The following is a 23,640-nucleotide window of genomic DNA, read 5'->3' as shown; positions in this document are numbered from 1 at the left end:
TAAGCTTAAATTTGTAGAACTTTAATCATGGTAATATATTATTCAGTGTAGCTTTGTTGTCTGTTTCGTCTGCATGCATGCATATGTCTTTGAGTAAAATTACAAGTAGGAGTTTTTTAAGGGATTGCATCTGAAAATGATGAAACATCATAGTTGATACCATGGAGAAGATGCATTTAGTGTAAAATTACATTGTTTGAGAAAACATATCTTCAAGGGTTTATCACTACATCTGATAGTTAGAACAACACTCTTCTAGGGAAATTTTTCAATTTATAAGTGATATATTATACTCAGATATTATAGATTACAAAATGATGATTGATTGAATAACCATCTTACTCAAGAAAACTGTTTAATTAAAAATGACACAAGTTGGTCCGGGTAAAGTAAAGTAAAGTAAAGTAATCTTTATTTAACGTCGGGTTGCATATATACATAATAACAAGGAACATGAGCTCTTAAGAGCTCTTTATCCGACTAATATTAATAAACAAAACATAATGTAATAACATCAGATACATATACATATACAACACAAACATACAGACAGACAGACAGCACATATATGTATTAATACATAGATAGCACATGCAAAATAAAAGCTAAGCAAGATATATATTAAAACAAATGTCAAATATCAGCACAAAGTAGCACACAGTATTTATATCCGAATAGCACATGCAAAATTAAACACTATAAGCACAAGCAAAAGACTGTATGCAGCTAAAGCACAGGTAATGCATAAGCAAAGCAAAGAAATAAATAAATAATAAATAAAAATAACTGCAAAAAATAAAAACATAAAAAACAAACAGCAGGCTTCAAGGTCAAGTCATGGGGAAGCAAAGAGTTACACTATTTACAAGAACTGCAGGTACAATTTTCTGAAAAACACCAGGTGGAGATAAAATTTTTGAACTGGCCAAAAGTTGATAAGCTCCTTGCCTCATTTTGCAAGGAGTTCCAGAGTTTTTCTGCCTCATAACTAAAGCTTTTCTTACCATACCTTGTTGTTTTTGGCCGTGGTATATCCGCTATGCCTTTGTACCTGAAGTTATATGAATTTTCTTCAATATTTATTAAATTATGTAGGAATTCTGGACTTGATTTATTAATTATTTTATAAGTCTCTAATGCCATGTTTCTCGTTCTTCTGATTTTTAGTGCTGGTAGCTTAGACTGTTCAAGAAGTGTATCGTAAGAATTTGTGTAGTCGTCATAAATAAATCTGAGTGCTCTTTCTACTCAGTTATCGTTCTTTGATCTTCTCAATATAGTGCCTAACTTTCCAAATTTATTTCTTTATGTTTAATGCATGAAATAATAAGTAGAAGGATGAAATCATATGTTAAAAAAATTTGGGTGATGAATTTTTATGTAAAGTAGTGATTTGGTTTGGTTAAAAAAGGCAAAAAATAAGTATTTCTGCATGAAGCTATTAAACTCAATTATAGACCCCCTTATCATAGAATTGTCCATGTTTTGAGTTAGAGCTGGTAAACTTTAATTTTGATATTATTTGTCTCAAAAATAGAACAATACACTGTAAAAATATTTTTGAGATAGAGCAGGTGTCATTTTATGCCCCCGCTGTTATCATTTTATGGCTCCGCCAATTTAGGTCGTGGCCATATAGTGTTACACTTATCCATCATTCCACAACAGTTAATTTGAAAATTTCCATTCTGAAAAATGACTTTATAGCTTTTTTATTGCAAGCCTGGCCATTCGTGTCATTTCAACACATTCAGTTTTAATTTCAATTTAAACCGTTGTTCCTCTGTCCGTCTGTCCCTACTTCCGTCTGTCCGTTGTCAACATGTTGGACAATAATCCAAATCGCTTTAACCAATTTGCATGAAACTTTTGTGAATTGTTTATATTTATTGACGTGAGCTCGCTTTTTATTTTTTTTTTAAATTGAAGATTTTACGTTTCCGAGTTATGGGGTTTTATTCGTTAAAAAGGGGATTTTCCAGGTTTCAGACATTAACTCAAAAGTGCTTTGATCATTTTTCATGCAATCTTGATGAATTGTTTACATCTATTGTCGTGAGCTCCCATTCGAATTTTATAACTTTTAGATTTCATGTTTCGAGTAATAGGTATTTATATATTAAAAAAGGGGGATTTTTCCAATTTTTGGACAATAACTCAAAATTGCTTTGAGCAGTTTTCATTAAACTTTGGTGACTGGCTTATATCTATCAAAATAACCTTCCTTTAGTTTCTGATATGACATAGAGGAGTTACGGAATTTTATTCTTTGGAAACGTGATGGGCATATCATCTGGTCATGGCGCAGCTCTTTATTAAAATATATCCTTGTTCTGGTCTTAGAGTTGGTGAGCCAAATAAAAGTAGGTGTGCGTTCAGTATCAGTGCATACTTATTTGAGAAAATAATTTCAATATTTAATTACACAATGTTTTATATCATATTACAATGCAATTAGAAAATAAGCTGTGAACTCGATTATATCACATTTTCATTTAAAGAACTACTATTCATCCTTAACCTGGCATGAACTATTCCAGTGTTGTAAGAATCGGGACATTTATTATGATAGATATAAGAAGATGAGGTATGAGTGCCAATGAGACAACTCTCCATCCAAGTCACAATAGGTAAAAGTAAACCATTATAGGTCAAAGTACTGTCTTTAACACGGAGCCTTGGCTCACACCGAACAGCAAGCTATAAGGGACCATTAAATGACAAGTGTAAAACCAATCAAACAGGAAAACCAACGGTCTAATCTATATAAAAAACGAGAAACGAGAAACACTTATGAACCACATCAACAAACGATAACCATTGAAAATCAGGTTCGTTATAAAAGTAGGTTCAACTACAAATGTACAATTATGAATACAGGGAGATACATGTAACACTTATTTAGAATATATGATTTGGCTAATGCAATTAAAGTTGAAAATGGAAAAGGGGAATGTGTCAAACAGACAACAACCCGACCAAGAGTAGAAACAGCCAAAGTCTACCAATGGGTCTTCAACACAGTGAGCGAGAAAACCCACACATAGAGGTGGGCTTCTGTTGGCCCCTAAACTATATTGTATGCTATTTCATCGAAAATGGACCCAATGCACACATATAAATTCACCAAAATTAAGAAAACACACAAGACTCACACAGGCCAGATGTTCCTGACTTGTGACTGGTGCAAAAATGCTATGTTTAATTTAAAGTTTACATTGCAAAATGAAAGCAATCTTTACCCTGCAGTGCTCACAAGCTCTTTGATTTATTTTATTAACAGGAAATGGTACAGAATGCTGAAGATGCTGGAGCTAATTGTATGAATATCATGTACGACAGCAGAACTAGAGATCCCGGAGGAAATTCTAAGATTAAACAGTATTTCAGAGTAAATAAACATATCTGTAAAAAAAAATTAAATATCTTTTTTAAACATTCTTCACCCAAATAGGTAATATAAGTTTTTTTCCAATAATTTTACATCTACATAAAAACTTACTTATTTATCATTATAGTGGTTAGTAGCTTTATTTGTTTTAAAAGTTGTACAGATTTATTTTCATTTGTGGAAACAATACGGAAGACATAGTGGATAACTGTAATTTGTTCGTAGACTCCTGGTTTATGTGTACACAATGATACCATTTTCACAGAACTGTTATTGCATATAATGTTGTGTACCTTTTGTTTGTAGACTCCTGGTATATGTGTGTACAATGATGCCATGTTCACAGAACTGTAATTGTTGTGAACCTTTTTTGTAGACTCATGGTATATGTGTGTACAATGATGCCATGTTCACAGAACTGTAACTGTTGTGAACCTTTTTTGTAGACTCCTGGTATATGTGTGTACAATGATGCCATGTTCTCAGATGATGACTGGAAGGGAATCATCAGTATTTATAACAGTGTGAAAGAGAAAGAAACTTTGAAAGTTGGTCGATTTGGTCTTGGCTTCAAATCAGTTTTTCATATGACAGGTATGTACACCCATGCCTCTAAGAGGAATGCAAATAGTGATGGGAATGTCCATATGTTTGTTGAATGCCTGTTCGTCCTTTATCTGTTTGTCAGTTACAAGTTTAATTTTGAATATCAAAGTACCACTTGACAAAATCTTTTGAATTTTTTTCACAGGTCACCATAAAATACAGGTCAAATTTGATTTTGATGTATCATGCAAAAGTTAAGTCTCTTACATACCTTATAACTTTGGTTTTCTCCCATATCATTTGAGTCATAATAAACACAATGCCATTAACCATAAAATACGGGTCAAATATGATTTATTATGATGGTATCTATGATGAGTTTATTTGACATTTATTAAAGATAGAAAGAATAAAACAGCAGGAATGGTCCACAAGATAAGATCTTCAAATAAATCAACTTAATAAAAAAAGTCAATTATTAAACTCATTATCCTTACTGTCCTTGAATGACAGTTTTACTAATTTTTGGGACATGTTTTCGCTCCCTATGCCATCACAGCAAGTTTGCCAACTGCTTCAGGAATGCTGACATAGGTATAACTGTCCTTACCCAGCAAGCTGATGTTTAGTATCATCTAAAAATAAATTGTAATGTTTGTTGATTGATAAACATGTATTATATACAATGCCAGTTATGTATTATCATTATGTGTTTGGTCCTAATAATTGTTTGAATAACTAGCTTTGGTGATTTAGATTTGAAAGTAAACGGTTTGTTAAGCAAACTTAGTGCTTAGAATAAGTTAAAATAGTGAATGTACTGATTGAAAAACAAAAATTGAATTAATAATCACAGCATAGTTCCTTTGATCTCAGACGTCTGTGATTTCTTGAATATGATATATACTTGGTGGTTTAGTATGGAATGAACATGCTCACTCATAAAGAACCTCACAACATTTGCATTTCATGTGACAGAGAGGTCCAATTATTTTAAAGTAATTGCCCCCGAGATATGCATTTTTTCTCCTAATTTCCAGTTTTTAGAGGGCCTGAAGGATCAAGTAAGCTTTTCTCATCAAATAGCATCTGATGTTTGTTAACTTTTACAAGAATCTTTTCTCTGAAACTTCTTGGCCTATTGGAACCAAAATCATCATTTAGACATTTAGTATAAAAATGTCTTTAGCGGTCCTAGTCCTGCCTTCCAACCAAGGATCTGAAAATTTGTTCACACAATTTTGATCATTTTGAGTTGACTGGGTTTCTTTTCAAACTGTTGAATTCATACTAGATTCATGCGTCAATGAAGTAACATTGATGATTTTACTGCAAGTTGTTAACCTTTTTTTCTAAAAACGTTCAATATATATAAGAATATGTGGTATGACTGCCAATGAGAAAAAAGAATCTGTATCCAAGTCACTATTTGTAAAAGTAATCCGTAATAGGTCAAAGTACCGCCTTCAAGAATGATTTATGGAATGCAGAGGTTTAAAATAAAATGTTTTTAATGTCTTAGATATGTAAAGATAGTACGAATTGACCACACTTCTTTCCATTTTGAGAAACAAAATTAAAACAAATTATTTTGTATAAAATCATAAATTACGAGTGTTTTCTGATTCATCTACAGGTATGTCCTGTTTATCAAAAACAGAAAATCATCATGTTTTTTTAATTTACATTTCTTACCTGTAACATGGCAATAAGAGAGCCCTAAGAGTATTAAGTTATTAACTTTTTCCTTCATTATTTTGTAGACAGTCCTGTAATAATAAGTGGCAGTAAGCTTTTGGTCATAGATCCGTTGAGATCAGAAGAAAAAGAAGAGGAATGTAGAGAATTCAAACTGAAAGCTATAGGAAGAAAACATCAACCAGAAACAACACTTGCCTGTTTAATGAATAAGTTTGGCTTTAATACAGATGTTCTGAGAGAAGGTCTGTATGAAGGAACAATTTTCTGGTTCCCACTTCGTCAAAAAGAATCTAAACTGTCACCAACTATTTATTCAGAAGAAAAAGCACATAATCTGTTTAAATCCTTTATGAAAAGGTCAACGTATAACCTGCTGTTCCTGAAAAGTTTGGAGAAAATTGAAATTTATAATGAACATAATGATTGTCCATACTTTAAACTTGAGATGGCAGGTACTAATGAGGAAGAATTTAGTAAGGCAAGGAAAATGTTCAAAGATGACTTGAACAATCTAAAGAATGAGTTACCAAGGAAATCTATAATGTCACAGTATGGAGCTGTTATCAAGACTAATACCACAGAAGAACATTATGCTGTAGTTAATATGCTAACTGGTGCAGACTACTTGTCAGAGCAGATGAACCATTTAGTAAGTGATTCAAGTCTCCATTATAGTCCTTACACAGGAGCAGCTTATTGTATGAAGTCCAGTATAGGAGAGAAGCCACCAGGACATATATTTTGTTTCTTACCACTGCCTGTAACAGAAAAAAGTATGACTGGCCTCCCTGTACATGTTAATGGTTTCTTTGACCTTGAGCACAACAGACGACACATTAAGGAGCCTGCTGCCAATAGTGAGTCAAGACAAACTGACCAATCGTTGATGTGGAATGCTGGTATGATTGGGGAGTTACTACCAGAGACCTACTACACCCTCATTGAGATGATGAAGACAAGGTGCATCAAGGGAAATAACTCTCAAGACATGGTTGATCAGGTGTACGTTGCAATTCCAAATCCAGATGCTGTTGAGTCTAGCTGGAAATTGGTCTTAGAAGAATTACTTGAAAAGGTATTGCATAATAATACTTTCTTTACCAGACAGAATGGAGGAAAATGGATAAAATTTTCTGAAGCATTGTTCAGTGTATTTGACCCTGTAAAAAATATAAACCAGAAGACTAAGACAACTGTGAAGAAATTACTGTTAGACTGTGAGGAGAATTTGGTGGAGTTACCAGATCATGTGATCACCATGCTGAAATATACAGGCCACGAACCACAGTCAGTTACACCACAAACAGTAAGGGAGAAACTGAAAAGTTCTGAGTGTTGGAAGACATATCCAAGAGAAGAAAAATTAAGGCTTTTGTCCTTTGTTCTGGAAGACTGTAATTATACAGATTTGAACAATTTAGAAATTTTACCATTGAACAATCAAGAGTTTGTTCCCTTTAGTACAGGAACTGATGTATATGTGATCTGTGATGAGACAGCTCATTTGTTTCCTGGCTTAGAGGATCAAATTATATCTGAAGGTTCAGTGACTGAATATATATGGACTTGTTTATCCAAGATGGCAAAAAAAGGTAATATTAATTGTAAAAAGTAGTTCCAATTAAAATGGTTAATGTGTTAAAACTGTTTTCTACATATTCATAATATAGCATTAGAACTACAAGCCTGAACATATTCAAGACAATTGCAACAAGTCTAAGGAGTTTAAATAATAATCCGTGAAGATAAGTGCATCTTATTGCTATGTGCCATCTTAACATCTTGTATTGCATGACTTATCATCTCTATATCAAATGATGGATTGATCAAGAAAATAATCTCTGAAAGTTGATTGTTTTATTAACTCCCCTGCAAGGTAATATATTTTGGAAGAAAAGAAAATGAAAAATAAATCTGCATAAGTAGTTATCTAACTCATCCTGATTATTGGAAAACGAGTGCAGTAGTATGTTCTGTAAGAATGAACACGCTAGCAGACTAAGAGCATATAGATTACATGGCACACTGCTGGAACACTGTTCCTTAACTGTCAAAAAATTTGAAATGAATATAACTTATTTTCTGAATCCTGAAACTTTATTTGATTTCCTATATAGATCAATTACTTACCCTGGCACCTTTCATCAAATAAAAGAAAAACAAATAGTGTCTGAGCAAAAACTTGAAAACGCTTTGACATATTTAGATATGTTGTTTTTGTGACTTAATGAAATCAAGTTCGATTTTCACTATTTTAACTTTTATAGTTGTTGAGTTGTAGACCACAAAGTAGAGAACAGTGATGCTTAAATTGATTATGGCCTTTTCTTTCGAACACTACATACATCCTTTTTTTTTACTTGATCCTGTTCAAGGGTCCAAATTTTCAAATATCATTTTCATGCAGGATAATCCAGTTTGCTGTCAATCTGGCACCCTCTTGCTTGTTGTGTTGTTACACCCTGTTTAAGGTTGGGGAGAGTTGAGCCTCAAAAACATGTTCCACCCTGTCCATGTGACTTGTAAACACAACTCTTACAAAACAGCTAGACATATATTGATGAAACTTTGGTTACTGTAAAACACTCTCTGATCATGTGATCAAAGGTTTATAATCCAAGTTCAAGGTGTTAAAAGAGAGATACCAAAATTGTGTATTTTAAAATACTAATAGTATTGCTTGGCTAAGGATACCTTTGGTGAGTTCACTTAGAGTTCCAGTTTTTAGATTTCCTTATGACTGTTAATTGTTTCCTTTCAGAGTTGTTTCAACTGAGATGTATAACAGATGAATGCTTGCCTAATGTTATACAGAAAGTCTATGACATCAATTTTATTAGGAAACAGAATGGCCGCTTTGTTCAAACATCACAGTCAAACCTCGGAATTGATTGGATACAGAAAGTATGGAAAGAAATATCTAAAAGAGAATATGATAATCTCTCATTGTTTGAAAGCATACCTGTTATAGTTGTTGGTCCAGATGATGTAGAAGACATTAACAGTAGTACAATCGATGAGAGCCTAGTGTTAGAATATGTTAATTTGAAAGGAAGGTATATGCTTTCTAAATTTGACAATCATGAACCATTGTTAGCAGCCTTGGAGAAGGTGGTTACCCTAACTAAAGTAGAAATTTTCCATCCAAATCAAATGATTAAATTTCCACATACAGATGTTATAGGAAAATATATTCAACTTCCAATTATAGATAATATATTGAATTGTTTTAAAATGGCTGCATTATCAAGCAGACATCAGCAAATTGCCAGAGAGATAAACGAGCAATGTTCTGACAATGAAAAGACAGAATTGGTACAGTTCCTTACAAATCATCATTCAGATATTCCAAGAGAAGCATACCAATTTCTACAGAAATTAGATTTGTTCTGTGAACATGACAATGTATCAGTGGCTGAGATGGTGTCTTTAGAGGACAACAAATTCACATTGAAAGACTTTATGTACCCTGAAGGTATCAGTTACCCCAGAAAATACTTGGAGAGAGAACATGCAGAATTGGCTAAACTTCTTGGGGCAACTGATGTAGAAGAAATTGAATGTGTTGACCACACACTTGATTTAATGTTAGAAAACAGTATCAAGTATTCTGTTGATGATTACACAGGATTGATGATATACCTACAAGGTAGACCACCAAAGGTATTAAATCATGTTCTTGAGAAAGCAAAGTCTTTGAAGTTTATGCCATGTGGAAATGGAAATCTACACTCTGTAAATAACCTGTTCGATCCAACATCAAGCTTCCTTAAGAACTTATTTTATGGTCAGGAAGGCTTATTTCCAAATGAAAACTTTATACAAGAAAATGGACTGAATCAATCGTTTTTGCAAAACTTGGGACTAAAAACTGAAGATAACATTTCTTCAGAAGATTTATTCCAGGTAGCAACCAGTATACAAATGCTTGCAAATGGTATGGAAGAGAAAAAATACATTAAAGCTGAAAGTTTAATTTCATATCTGAAGAGGCATGAATACAAGACATCAAGTAGCAATGCATTACATAAGATTAAGGGTATACAATGGGTCCCTATTGATCATGAAAAGCCTGACGACTACCCTGATGGACTTGGATGGTATGGCGGTAAAACATTCTGTTCTCCTGATGAAGTTAAAAGCATGCAATTCAAAAACTTGATTGGAACAGTTAGTCCATTGGTACGAGTAGATTTGTTCTCAAAACAGATTACTGCTTGTTATAAGTGGTGTGAACAACCAGAGCAAAATGATGTTGTTGAACATTATAGAAATGTTATTAAATCATATGAGGCAAGACAGAACTCGGAATATCTACATATAACCAAGCATATCATCAGTTACATCTATGAACTATGGAGAGCAGGCAATTTGAATATTGAAACCACCAGAAAGCTAAATGAAATGAAATGTATTCCAACAAACTGTCAAGGGTTCAAGTCTGCAAATATTGTTGTTCAAGAGATTGTAAATAAACACATAATTTACATTCTAGAACCATACATCTTTGAACTAGCTAGAGATGTTGCAGATTTTGGTGAACTATTTCTTGAACTTGGAATAAGGAGAGAGGTAAATTTTGAGGTATTGGAGTCACTTCTTCAGCAAATTTCTGAGAAGTATATGTTGGACGAAACGACAGGAGGAGACGGAATTGAACTTGAAAAAGACCAAATATTAACACATAATATATTAAAATCAATTATCGCCATGGAGATAGACAAGTCAGAATTGACAGAGTTACTGATCCCAATTAATTCATATAGGGAAGATTGTATTGTATTTGAAAAAGTAGAAAATTGTACTTATACATCCGGGAAAAGTCCATTTTCAACGGCAATATTTCTAGAGAATGACAATGATGATGATGAGGAGGAAAAAATCATATATGTTCATCCATCTATAAATGAATTAGCATCAAAACTTGGTGTAGCTTCTGTCACGAAGCGATTCATTTACACCCAGAATACTGGAGTGTTGGCATGGGGACAGGAAGAGAAGTTGACAACAAGGATTTCTGGACTACTAGATAGTTATACTGATGGTCTTGCAGTTCCTAAGGAGCTTGTACAAAATGCTGATGATGCGGGTGCCACCAAGGTATGCTTCCTTTATGACGAAAGAGAAAACAGAGATTGGAGAAATGGACTTTTTGATCAAGGAATGGCTGAATGTCAGGGACCTGCTTTATGGGTCTACAATGATGCCATATTTGAAGAAAAAGACTTCAAAAATATCATAGAACTTGGTGGGAAGACAAAAATTTTGGATACAGAAAAGATTGGCAAATTTGGACTTGGGTTTTGTTCAGTATACAATGTTACTGATGTTCCAAGCTTTGTGAGCAAGAACACATTAGTAGTTTTGGACCCCCATTTACATCACCTTGGTGAAGCAGCCATTGGAACAAATCCTGGTTTGAGAGTACCACTAACCAAAAGTTATAGGAAAAATTTGTCCAACCAGTTCAAGCCATACAATGGTATTTTTGGATGCAACCTGGAGCCGAACAACAAAGATGAATATAATAAAACTTTGTTTCGTTTACCTTTGAGAACACAGAAACAGGCATCAGAAAGTGAGATAAAAGATCTGCAGTATACAAAGAGGGAAGTTGTTGAGCTCTTGCAAAAGTTTTTAGATTCAGTAGCAAATTTACTTTTGTTTACTCAGAATGTCAAAGAAATATGTGTTTACCATCTAAATTCAAAAAGCCAAAATCCAAATGAAGATAAGAAATTGTTGTTTCAGGCATGGAAAGAAAACACAGAAAAATCAGCAGAGGAAAATGAATTCAACATTCTGAAGAAAGTTACATCTGCAATGAAAGGTGAACAACCAAGTGAAATTAAATTTCCAGTTCAAATTATAGACATTGGCATTGAGGTTTCCAGTGAAGCACAAGAAATATCTAAGGAATTTCGTTCTTCTAGAGACATTACTTCATGGATCATTTCATGGGGCACAGGAAATAAAACATTTGAGCTTGCCAACAAATTAAAACAACAGGGTGCTATTCCAGTGGGAAGTGTTGCTGTACCAATAAGACGGGATGGAAGCAAATTGATATCTTTCATGGATATGAATGAGCTCCCAAAAGGATTCTATTCTAAGAGCAGAATGTTCTGCTTTTTGCCCCTGCCTGTGGAAGCACAGGTACCAGTACACCTCAACGGATATTTTATGGTAGAACAGGACAGAAAGAGCATTACTAGGTACAACCAAGATGACAAAACAAATGATACTAGTTACTGGAATGATGCAATGTTAGATAATGTTGTACAAAGTGCCTACATCAATTTATTATCATCAGTAGCATGCAGATCAAATGACCCAATTGTTGAAACTGATTATTGGAAAGTTTGGCCAAGAATGACTCCAATGATGAATCAGGACATGGTTTTACTGGCCCAGTCATTTTACAGAAGTATTATAATGAAAGATGATATTGTGTTTTACAGAAGAAATACTGGAATTGGCTCAGGAGTTAAATGTTCTCTTAGTCAGGCAGTTGTCCTAGATCCTGAATTCAGAAATTTGGGAGAAAATGGTCAAATAGCATTTGATTGCTTGTTGGAGTTCTATCAGGACAGCTGTATTATCATAGATATGCCTTTGGACATTTATATAAACTTTGGTGAAATTCCTGGTGTAGATATCAACAGACTGAAAAGCAGAATCATTTCCAAGACTGACTTCTATAACAAATATTTCTTTCCTAACTTGAAAGAAGATTATTGGCAGCAATTAGACAGAAGAAAAGAACGCGACATATTAGTTATTGGAGCAATAGAGGATAAAGAAATGCACGATCTTGTCAAAAGATATGAGTGTATACCAGTGCAAATGTCAAATAGGCTAAGAAAGCCTTGTGAATTAGTTCTGGAAAAGGGACCAGTCAGTGCCATGTTTACTGTAGAGGATGAAGTGTTTCCTGATGTCTCATTAGAATGCTACACTTCGATACTTATCAATATGGGAATGATGGATGATATAATTTCATCAAAATTGTTGATGGAGAGAGCTAGAACAGTTGGAACTTTATGTAAGGAAACTGCCTTGGCTCGATCAACAGCAATTTTGAAATATTTGAATACGAACATGCACTTGCATTCTGATGCAGCAGAAAATCTGAAAAACATCCCCTTTTTACCAGTTTTGAAAATTCTTGATGGATGGCCACTTCCTTGGAAAGCAGATGATTTAGAACCAGAAGAATATCTCTTTCCACCTTGTCAATTATTTTCATCTAACGACAAGTTTGTTATTGGATCAGTTGGGTATGTGTTAGATCAATCTGTAGGTGATGTTGAACAAGCTGTTATGGAGAGCATTGGAATTAGAACTGTTCTCATTGAAAACGTAGTTGAACAGATCAATGTTCTTGCAAATTCAAACTTGCATTCTTCTGTTGGATTGGAAGAAACGTGTGAAAAGTTGTACAAAAGACTGAATGATCAATTACTGTTTGATTCTACAAATCTGATGGTTGTCAACAGTTTGAAAGACTTTCAACACAAGAGAATTGTGAAAGTAGAGTCTGATATGGTGGAACCTATTAGAGTGGCGTTAAATCTGATAGGATCATGTTCCCCTTTCTTGTATGAGATGCCGAGAAACTTGAAACAGTACAAACTTCTATGGAAATATGTTGGGATACCACATTGTTTTGATGAAAATACTTTTATTGGAATGTTGAAAGAACATCTTAAATTAAAAGGCGAAGAGCAAATAACACCAGAGGAGACCCAGGGTATAATGTATATACTCAAAAACTTATCTACGTATCATCCTGCTCCACCAACTGGTATGCCAGAAGAAAAAAAGAAAGTAATATTCATCCCTGATCAGAACTGTATTTTGCGTTCAATGTGTGATGTGTGTTATGATGACCCAGATTTTGACTACGAAGATGAAGATGTTTACATAGTTCATGAAGAGGTTACACAACATATCATCAAAGGTCTTGGAATCATGTCAAAACGTCATTTGTATCTATCAAGGCATTCAGATTCCATACCCTTTGGACAGAAGGAGAAACTTGTCATAAGACTTAAGGGTATTATAGATGCATACCCAAAAGACCATTCCGTCTTAAATGAACTGTTACAAAATGCAGATGATGCCAAAGCAACAGAAATACATTTTGTATTTGACCAAAGACAACTAGGAACTAAGGATATATTTGATAAGAAGTGGGGGCCTGTTCAAGGCCCAGCATTATGTGTATTTAACAATGCCTGCTTCACAGCAAAAGACTTGCAAGGTAACTTGAATTAATTATTAATGGCAAAGTAATTTATTATTATGAGTGTAATACAAGGGAAAAAAACATGGAAGGAACAGCCCTTCTATTGCTTGTCTTCATCCTACTCATAAGCAGTAGTATTGTCAGAATGACATTCAACACACAGCAAACATTCTGTAAGGTCATTTCATTTTAAGATTAAGATTTTTAATTTGTTGCAGAATATTCTTAATCTGTTAAAATTTATCAATTTACTCAATGTCCACAAATGCAAATTTTACAGTGCATGAAAACAATATCATGGACTGAGTTGAAAAGATTTTTATTTGTTTTAAAAATATCATTGGAAGGAAAAATATTGTAGAGCTTTGATATACATGATATATTGGGGTTCAGAACTATGTCTGTCTCATTTGGTCAGCTTTGTACTTTCGTTGCCAACGACCAACAGGTTCGAAAGACATCGGGTCAAAAGTTTTCTTGGCTTCTAAGAATTAGAATGATTTAAAATTTGGTCCGCAGCTTGGTCATGTTGAGTTATTACATGATAATATTTACATAATTATGTCATGTAGCCACTTCCTGTGTACTGATAGTTTGAAATTCATTTTATAACGATTATTGTTGTCAAACTTTCCTTGACTTTTATGGAATGGAACGGTTTTATATATGATTTACCACTTGATAACGGTTGAGTTTAAGCTTGTAAGCAATTACCACTAGCTGTTTGCTATGTCTTGAAAAAAAGATATACACAACTTCTTATAAAAAAAACTATTTTCACTAAAGTTTCAAGGCTTCAATGGTATCAGGCAATGATTCAGTATACATGAAACCTCAGTCATTTGCATGCTGGGACAAAGGCCGAGACAAGGTATTAGTCTTGTTATCAATTTGATTGAATTCAAGTGCCATTTGCGTCATATGTATTGAAAACAATAATAGTATCAGTATAATTAATATTAAGGAAGAACAAACAGATAATACATGATATCAAGAACTTGTATTTGGTCCAAGGATATATATTCTATCTATTGGTTGTTATTCGTCAACCTGTGAAAGAACAAATATGGGATAAGTACTTAGTAGTCTTTTTATGATCCCATTTATGACTGTATCAATTTATTGACTCCTGTTATCTATCTAGATGGGCTGGGCACTACCATAAATACTCTTTGTTTAAATTCGTTGATAAACATACTTTCCTAGAATTGATATCTATAGGCAAAACACCACGTAACTTTTCTGGGACACATAAGATCACAACCAGTTTTCGGTTGCTCAGTTTTACGTGTTCTATGTTCTGTTTTGTATACTATTTTTGTCTTTTTGCCATGGCGTGGTCAGTTTACTTACGAGTTTTTATACCCCTTTGATATCTTCTGTCTCTCCCTTCTCTGTCACCAATATCATCATAGCTCGGAGTGATAATACACTATTATATCTTGACATGAAATAACATGAAGAATAAGATAGGTTTTGGTCTGATCATCACAAGGCTGTCTATGAATATACAGTTAGTTTCAAAAACATTTTTTTTGTATTGAAGAACATATTTTACAGTATTCATAGATGTCAGGTTAGCAGAGTAGGCTTCTGTTTTGTAAAAAGTATATCCGAGACTTAAAATTTTATTTTTATTACAGGTATTCAAGACTTGGGAGAGGGAAGTAAGTCGGGTGATCCTTCAAAAACTGGACAATTTGGTGTTGGATTCAATGCTGTATATCACTTGACCGATGTACCCTCCTTCTTAACTCGTGGACAGGACACTCCAGACGGTGGAACATTTTGTGTATTTGATCCACATTGTTCATACCTACCTGTTGCTCAACCTGAAAATCCTGGAATGAGATTAAAACTTGAAACATTTCAGTCGAAATATGGAGATGTCTACAAAGGGTATTTACAAGATAAAGTTAAAGCTGATACGGGGACATGGTTTCGTCTACCCCTTCGTACTCCTGAAATGGCGAGAAAGTCTGAAATTAGCTCCAAATCATTTTCAAAAAAAGATATGAACAGTTTAATAGAAAAAATTAAGTCACAAACGAAGGCAAGTCTTTTGTTTCTGTCAAATATTAAAAAGATCAGCATTTCTTACATTAAAGAAAACTGCAATGAGCTGTCAGATACATTTAGTGTTTGCTTGTCAGTGTCAGATTCAGACATTGAGAATGTCAAAGATTTTTCAGCTCATGTTATAACAGAATCCAAAATGATCATGTCAAAAGAAAAAACACTAAATCAGATTAGTATAAAGGAAGTAAGATATACAGCAACTTTAGAGGATAATAAAAATAATTCTGACACCTGGCTTATTGTCCAAGCCTTTGGGTTCAACGAAGGAGATGCAGTAGCTGAATCTATTTTGACAGCTGCTTCGAGTGGAGAGTTAGGATTCTTACCAAGAGGTGGTACAGCCATGAAAGTGGTCAAGAAAATTGAAGATAATCAAAGAGGGTTACCGTACACATACATTCCAGACAGTCGTGATGGCAATGCCTTCTGCTTTTTACCATTGCCTATTAGAACAGGGCTTCCAGTTCATATAAATGGTCATTTTTCGGTTTATGCAAACAGGAATGGACTTTTCGGAGGTAATTCCGCCACACCTATAGATGACAATAGAATCAAATGGAACAATTTGCTACTACGGCAAAATGTGGCATTTTCTTATGCAAGCTGCTTAGAATATTCAAAAGAAGTTCTTCCAAATCTGTTGAATACTTACAAAAACATTGATATATTGAAAATTTTCTTTTCCAGTTTCCCCGACCACAATGTCACAGGAGCCTATTGGAAAGAGCTTGTAAATGCTATTTATAAAGACATACACAAAAGAGCATTGAAGATTTTTCCAATATACCCAAAGTACACAAATTCTGTACAGAAGATGTCCTTGTGTAGTCTACAAGGAGAACTTGAGCAAGACGAAATAGACTGGATTCCTTTAGAGACAGAAGGTCATACATTTAGAGCTTGTTTTGATAATTTGACCTCTTTTTATCAACTAAATGAACAGGATTACAAATCAAAAAATGGACAAATTCTTCTTCAAAGACAGGAAATTGTAGTAAGACAGATCTTAGTGGATTCAGGAATGAAGTTGATATGCATACCATTATGGATTTTTAGAAGTATTTCTAAAGCATTTCCAGTTGATTGTTTGTCCAGTAGCAGTTCTGCATCTGATTTAAAGTGTGCAGTTGCAGATGTTTTGACATTTGAATATGCTGATAAATCATCAGAAATAGTAGTTAACTTTTTCAGGTCATGGAACACTGGAAACATAGATAAATGTAGGATCAGTGATGTAAACATTCCACTCAGAGAATCTATATTTCAGTCCGTTGAAAGACTTTCATCTTTTCTTCAGTTTTGTTTGAAGTTGGGAATTGAATGTCCAGAATTTGAAGGACTTCCATTGATGTTAAACAATTCTGAACAATTGGTTTGTTTCTCACCCTGCACAACTATCATGTCAGAGTTCTGTAACTTGCTCCCATCATCTAGCGCCATGTTTGTTCATGATAGGTTGGTAGTTCCTTTATGCAAATTCAAACAGTTCTTCAAGTGTCTTGATGTTGGAAACTTTTGCTCAGAGCTTCTCCATTCAGTAGATGAACAGTATTGCCAACAGCATGGGCCCTTGCCATGGGACAGCTCACAGACATATCTCCCAAATGATGCATGGATGCTAATGTTCTGGGAGTTTTTGAAGACTGTTCCTTCAATATCAGAGCTTAGTAATTGGTGTCTTTTCCCGGTATTATGGTATCAAGAAGAGCTAGTTCTTGTTTCTTTTACTTTGGCGTATACAGTTGTTAACTATTACAGCTTTGATCAGCAATTGATTGATGACAGGAATATTGTTTCATTACTGAAAAAGCTTTCAATACCAAGTTTGTCTCTATACAACGAATTTTCAAACAAGGCATGTGAAATTGTAGCATCTAAACAGCAACCAGAGAAACTAGCCAGGTGTTTAGTATTCCATACAAAAGCTTTTACTAATACTTGTGTGACTCAGGATGAATGTAATAGACTTGTTACCTTCTTAGCTACAAATGTTAGTGGAATTGGATCAATTGTCAGAGAGAACCTCAAACAGCTGAAGATATTTACATCAATTTTTGGCGAAATAGTGAGTGTTGAAGGATTTAGTGTCTTGGTTGTTGACATTGATAATAGCAACATTGTTCTTGATGGTTTGGCAGAACAAGCAAATCATTCTAACATTCTTCTATTGAAGCACAATGCCTTTCATGTAGATTTGTATAGAGTCCTACAGTTTAGAGTTTGTAAGATACTACAGGATGAACACAAATTGCTGGAGTTTTACAGGATCTTTGTTCTGCCAAATTTTGAAATTTTACCAAGGAATTTACATCTTCTACATTTGACTTTTATAAGAGATAGACTTATCAGAAGTGATTATCTTATGGAAGCTTTGAGAGACTTGCAATTTATTCCATCTACAAATGGAAATATACTAAAGAAGGCATGTGAATACTTTAGTCCACACCACAAAGTCTTTTCAAGTCTTTGTAAGCCATCGGAATTGCCACCACATCCATTTAACAGCATATCATGGAGATGTTTTATGGAATTTGCTGGAATGAAACTGGAATTGACTAAAGAACAATTCTTAGAATTTGCTTGCCATATACAGAATCAAGGTCCATCAGAATTATCTGAAAGTCAGTCAGTTGAACTTGTTAAATATTTGTTTTCTAAGCAGAGGCTCGCAAAGGACATGGAGTTTTTGAGAAAAATTAGAGAAATTCACTTTATTAAGGCATATGTAGTGCCATTGGATTGTTCTACAATAAGCCCTCAGCTTTCAGTCAATAAACTTATAGCTTTTAGTGGATCTCTTCCTAATAGGCACTTCAGACTTGCTTGGACAATGCAAAACATTTTGCCTGCTTATGCCAGCACATCAAACCCTGTATTATTAGAAAGTTTGCTTATCCAAAGAGAACCTGAGATAAATACTGTTATTTCACATGTTCACAATGTTTGTTATTCACTTGAACAGAAACGATATACAAATGAAAAAACAATGTTTGTCAAAGATTTAATGACAACCATTTATGATTATATCGAGGCTTTACCAATGAAAACTTTAGAACAGATGAAACCACAGCTAGCAGAAACTCCATTTATACACATTGTTGAACACAACACATTTATGAAAGTTAGAAATGTCATCTTAAAGGAGGGAAAAAACTACGAAATACCACCATATTTGCTTGTAGGATCTGAAACCTATGGAAAATATTTTACATTATTCAGGACACTTGGGGGTAAAAATCATGCATATTTGGACCATTACTTTCGAGTTCTAGCAAGCATCAAAGAAGAAGCAGGTGAGAAAACACTAGTTGCAAGAGAATTGGAATGTACAGAATCCGCTGTTCGTGGTGTTCTTTTTGTGCTACAGTCTCTATCTGATACACCACAGGTTGAAGAATCTGTGTTCTATCTGTTAAGTAGTGAAGATAAACTTTTCCCATCTTGTGAACTTGTTTATGCTGACAGACCTTGGCCAGTTCAACATCGACTTAAGAATCAAAATGAGATTAAGTTTCTTAAACAAATGGATCAATTCAAAGATGTAGGATTAAATGTAGATCATTGCTTGTCATTGCTGCCAGCTACCATGCAGCTAAAACGGTTAAGCTCGGTTGTTAGAGAAGAACTGCTTACAGATCAGAACATTGTTCAATGGGAAGTTGCTGAAAAATTACAATATTTTCTCACCAGTGAAATATTTGTATATGCTATAAAAAGGCTAGTGAAAACAAAGAACAAAAACCAAGGTAATAAAGACATTGACGACAGTACTTTAGAAAACATATCCTCAAGTGTAACATCAGTTAGAATTGTTACCCTCCAAGATGTTAAAACAGTTTTAGTTTATAGAAATGAACAAATAGCATCAAGTGCAGAAGAAAGAATATTTTACCATAAGAGGGCTGAAAACATTGTGTATGTGAAAAGATCTGATTTGGAAATGGGTGTATGGCTAAAAAAAAAAATACTACGTCATGTTGTAAAAGTAATAGTAAGATTATGTATGGATCGAGTAGAAGCAGAAAAATTACAAACTGTTCTGTTACATTATGATAACAATTTTAAAGAGATGGAAGAATTGTTAGATGATTTACAAGCTGTTGCATTGGATTCCAAGCCTGTATATACATCATGGATTCCTTTACCTGGTTCTCCTGTCCCACTTGATTGTCTGGATTCTTTAGTACAGGACTTGGTTAAATTTTCACCTGGGGATTATGCTGTTCATGAAATATTCGACAATATAGACGATGTTGTAGATAGTAAGGACATAGCCAGAATTTACATATATGTAAAAATTATAGAACAGCTAATTGATGGTCAATTCCCATTGTATAAAGTTGATGTTGGAGAAGGACAAAGTAAAGAAGTTCATTCGTTCCTACTTTATCAGATACAAAGAATGAAGAATCAAGAGATGGGATTAGAACTTCATACACATGTGCATGCTGGGTACAATATAGGAACTAAGGATAAAATAAAACAACAAATTGAGGAGACACTTGTTGATGCATGGAGATTAGGACAGGACAAGTTCAAAAAGGTCTACAAACGATTACTGCTTCAATGGCATCCAGATAAAAATGATGATTCCAAATTTTGTTGTGAGATAACACAGCATATTATTGATTTTGCTAACCGTTTGAATTCTCGTAAGATGGACATTTCAAACATTCCACAATACAGGGAAAGAAAAGGCAACTCATATGGTGGGAATTGGCAAGCATATAATGATACTTGGAACGAGCATGTAAGTAAGGCTAGAACAGCACCAAATGAACCCACAAGAGAGCAGTGCTATACATTTGACGTAAATGGATATGCGGATAGGGTACGACACAGACACAGTCACAGTCACAGTCAAAGAGATTATAGCAATACTAATTATCATTACTCTGGACACCATCCTAATAATAATGATATATATCGTCCAGATCCACAACCTAAGATGGGAAGGATTTGGTTGAAACAGGCAAAGAACGATATTGCTACTGCTAGATCATTACTAAACACAGCAACAGAACAGTCCTTTAACTGGGTGTGTGTGATAAGTCAGCAGGTAATTATTACTGTTTTCCTGTATTCCTTCCTCAGACAACTACGATATGAAATATTTTGGCAGTTGTTGAATTGTGATCAGTTGGTCAATCGTGTTTGTTTGTGCAACAAAATATCGTAAATTGTATATCTTGAGTATTACCCTTCTAGTTAGTTGATGTTACTCTTGTGATAAGTATTAGGCACTTTTATATTAGAGATAATTGAGTGTAAAAGATTGAATATTTAGCTTTAAATTCTCTTTAGTTGTAGAAATTTGCAACACAACGGGATGCCACATGTGGATCAGTATCTGCTTACCCTTTCGGAGCACCTGAGATCAACCCCGTTTTTTTTATGGGATTCGTGTTTCTCCGTCTTTAGTTTTCTAGGTTGTGTTTTGTGTGCTGTTTGTCTTTTCGTCGATTTTTGTTTTTTTGTCTCATTTCCAACAGTAGCTAACACCCATAGTGATAATATCTGTTGTCTTCTACCTTGTCAGTATCCTGTAATACCACACTTTAGATTAAAATACACATTTCTTTGAAAACAGATGGACAGATTTCAACCACAATTGCAAAGATTCCTGTATAGAAAATGAAGTTAAACACCTATTTAAATGTTTGATCTTGGTCTTGAGGTTGTCGTTTTTTGGGGGTGGGGTCCATAAATAACTAAGTACTTGTCCATTCCTGTTTGTTCATGTTTGTTAATCTTCTACTCCTCCAAAACAGCTAAACAGAATTCAACCTTACTTGTACATGTATGAATATGCTCACCTGCTATTTTAATTGTTCAGCTAATTAGTTTTGTGGGTTTCCTTTTTAAAACATTGACTTAGTCGTTTTTCCTTATATTATTATACATTGGCATCATATTTCAGAAAGCTTTCATAATTTTAAACCTTCATTCTAATTTCTGTCCTTCTGTCCATCCATCTGCAACACATTTCTTTCACATTTTTCTCAGCAAGTCCTAATCAAAGTTTCGTGATATTTGGTACCTGGAGCTATAGTCTTGAGGACACAATTATGTCCCGCCCGTGCAGTAAATAGTGAAGGCAAGACATAGCGATGCTACATTCTTTCATCATCATTGTCAACATCACCTACATTTTGATTCATTCTGTGGTATAATTGTTTAAGACACCAACTTTGTCAACCTAAGATAATGAATGATATTCCCTCAAAGCTTTTTTGAATTCAATTCTGAATTAGTTCAAATACACAACCAAACAGACAAACTGTTACATAAACCCCCTCTTCGATCATTTGTGGTATATTTGAAAATTTGGACTTCACAACAACATATTTATTTTTACTTTATTAATCTTATTTGGCCTAATTTGAGAGATCTATTCTCATGACTTGCACTAAAATCTAGTGATTTGATCCTTTTATTGTCGGTTGATTCATTTACATAAGAAAGTTTAAATATTTGAGATTTCTTATATATTTAGAATATACCCAGACCTAGACAAATCCTTCATTAGCCAGCTGTGCTTCAAATTATGCAACTTTTACAGAAAATACTGTTATAATTAATTCAAGTAGGAGTTCGTTTAAACATGGAAGTATGTCTATTAGTAAAATTATCAAATTCTAGGCAGCAGAAAAAGCTTTAAAAGCCATCCAAGTTTGTGAAGATGCTAAGCAAGTCAGCAAATATCATTCCTTGATAACACCAGTTTGTTTGAAAAATCCAACACTGAAGCAGGCTGCTGAGGAGTTAGAGAGTTGTATTGGTGACTACTCTAAAATGAGATATCCAAGACCTGTATTTTTCCCAAGTACGCCATCAGATTTATACAATCATGACGATGCTACAGAAACATTAAAATGGGCTGAAATTATTGTTAGCACAGTTGATGATATGATGTAACTAGTTTAAATTTGTTTTGCTTAAATGTGGATAATTTTTTTTTATATTAATATTGTTTTTTAGCTATCTTACCTATTATTTTGGCATTTGGGAATCACTATTGTTATAGATTTAAAAACTTCTCTAACTAATCCATTTGGCATGTTGAATGAGGACTAGATGTTTTGAGAAAAATAAATCTAATGATTCCATTTACCAACACTTTTGATAATTCATTAAAATCACAAAGGCTAATTAAAAGAAATGGTAATACTAATATTGTTTAATTATTGCATCATTGTTTTAATTTGGTTGCATGATAGAAGGCTGCCAATCACGATGGAAACCATTATCTTAGTTTAAATCTTTAAGGGCATAGTGTATTGGATAAATGTTGTTATCAAAAATTGTAAGACATAACTTTACCTTTTTCTCTTTCACATGTTTGAGAAATGTACATTTAATGACCAATTTCAATTTCATAAATCATATATTTTCAAATGACATAATTATGAGCACATAAACAAGACCAATTTAATATTTATCATGAATTTTCTTTAGCGTGTTTCCTATGAAAATTTTACTAACTAATTGTACTAACAAATAGCTGATATTTGTAATAAACAAGTGATCTCTGCTTACTCACCACTGGAGAATGACTGGTCATATAGTTATATTTTTGCTTTTTTAAGTTATCAAATGAGCAAACACATTCATTTGTTACAACTAGATGTTGATAGAGAATGTCAGATTTTAGATATAAAGACATTTGAGT

At 33.8% G+C, this 23,640-nt stretch overlaps 1 protein-coding gene across 2 annotated transcripts in view; it reads left to right on the top strand.

Moving 5' to 3' along the window:
* Positions 1–23,042, top strand: part of LOC127736239 (sacsin-like) — a 48,864-nt gene extending 25,822 nt beyond the window's left edge. For both annotated transcript variants that reach the window (XM_052246824.1, XM_052246825.1), the window contains exons 4-9: positions 3,284–3,391; positions 3,838–3,985; positions 5,701–7,230; positions 8,400–13,904; positions 15,533–21,027; positions 22,611–23,042. In XM_052246824.1, the coding sequence (XP_052102784.1) occupies positions 3,284–3,391; positions 3,838–3,985; positions 5,701–7,230; positions 8,400–13,904; positions 15,533–21,027; positions 22,611–22,886 (13,062 nt within the window). In that variant the 3' untranslated portion in view covers positions 22,887–23,042. The remainder of the gene's footprint in view (positions 1–3,283; positions 3,392–3,837; positions 3,986–5,700; positions 7,231–8,399; positions 13,905–15,532; positions 21,028–22,610) is intronic.
* Positions 23,043–23,640: the final 598 nt, after the last annotated feature.

The sequence above is a fragment of the Mytilus californianus genome, unplaced genomic scaffold, assembly GCF_021869535.1.
Source record: "Mytilus californianus isolate M0D057914Y unplaced genomic scaffold, xbMytCali1.0.p SCAF_3, whole genome shotgun sequence".
Lineage (NCBI taxonomy): Eukaryota > Metazoa > Mollusca > Bivalvia > Mytilida > Mytilidae > Mytilus > Mytilus californianus.
Note: the sequence above shows the minus strand (reverse complement) of the source record. Positions and strands in the feature narration are given on the sequence as shown.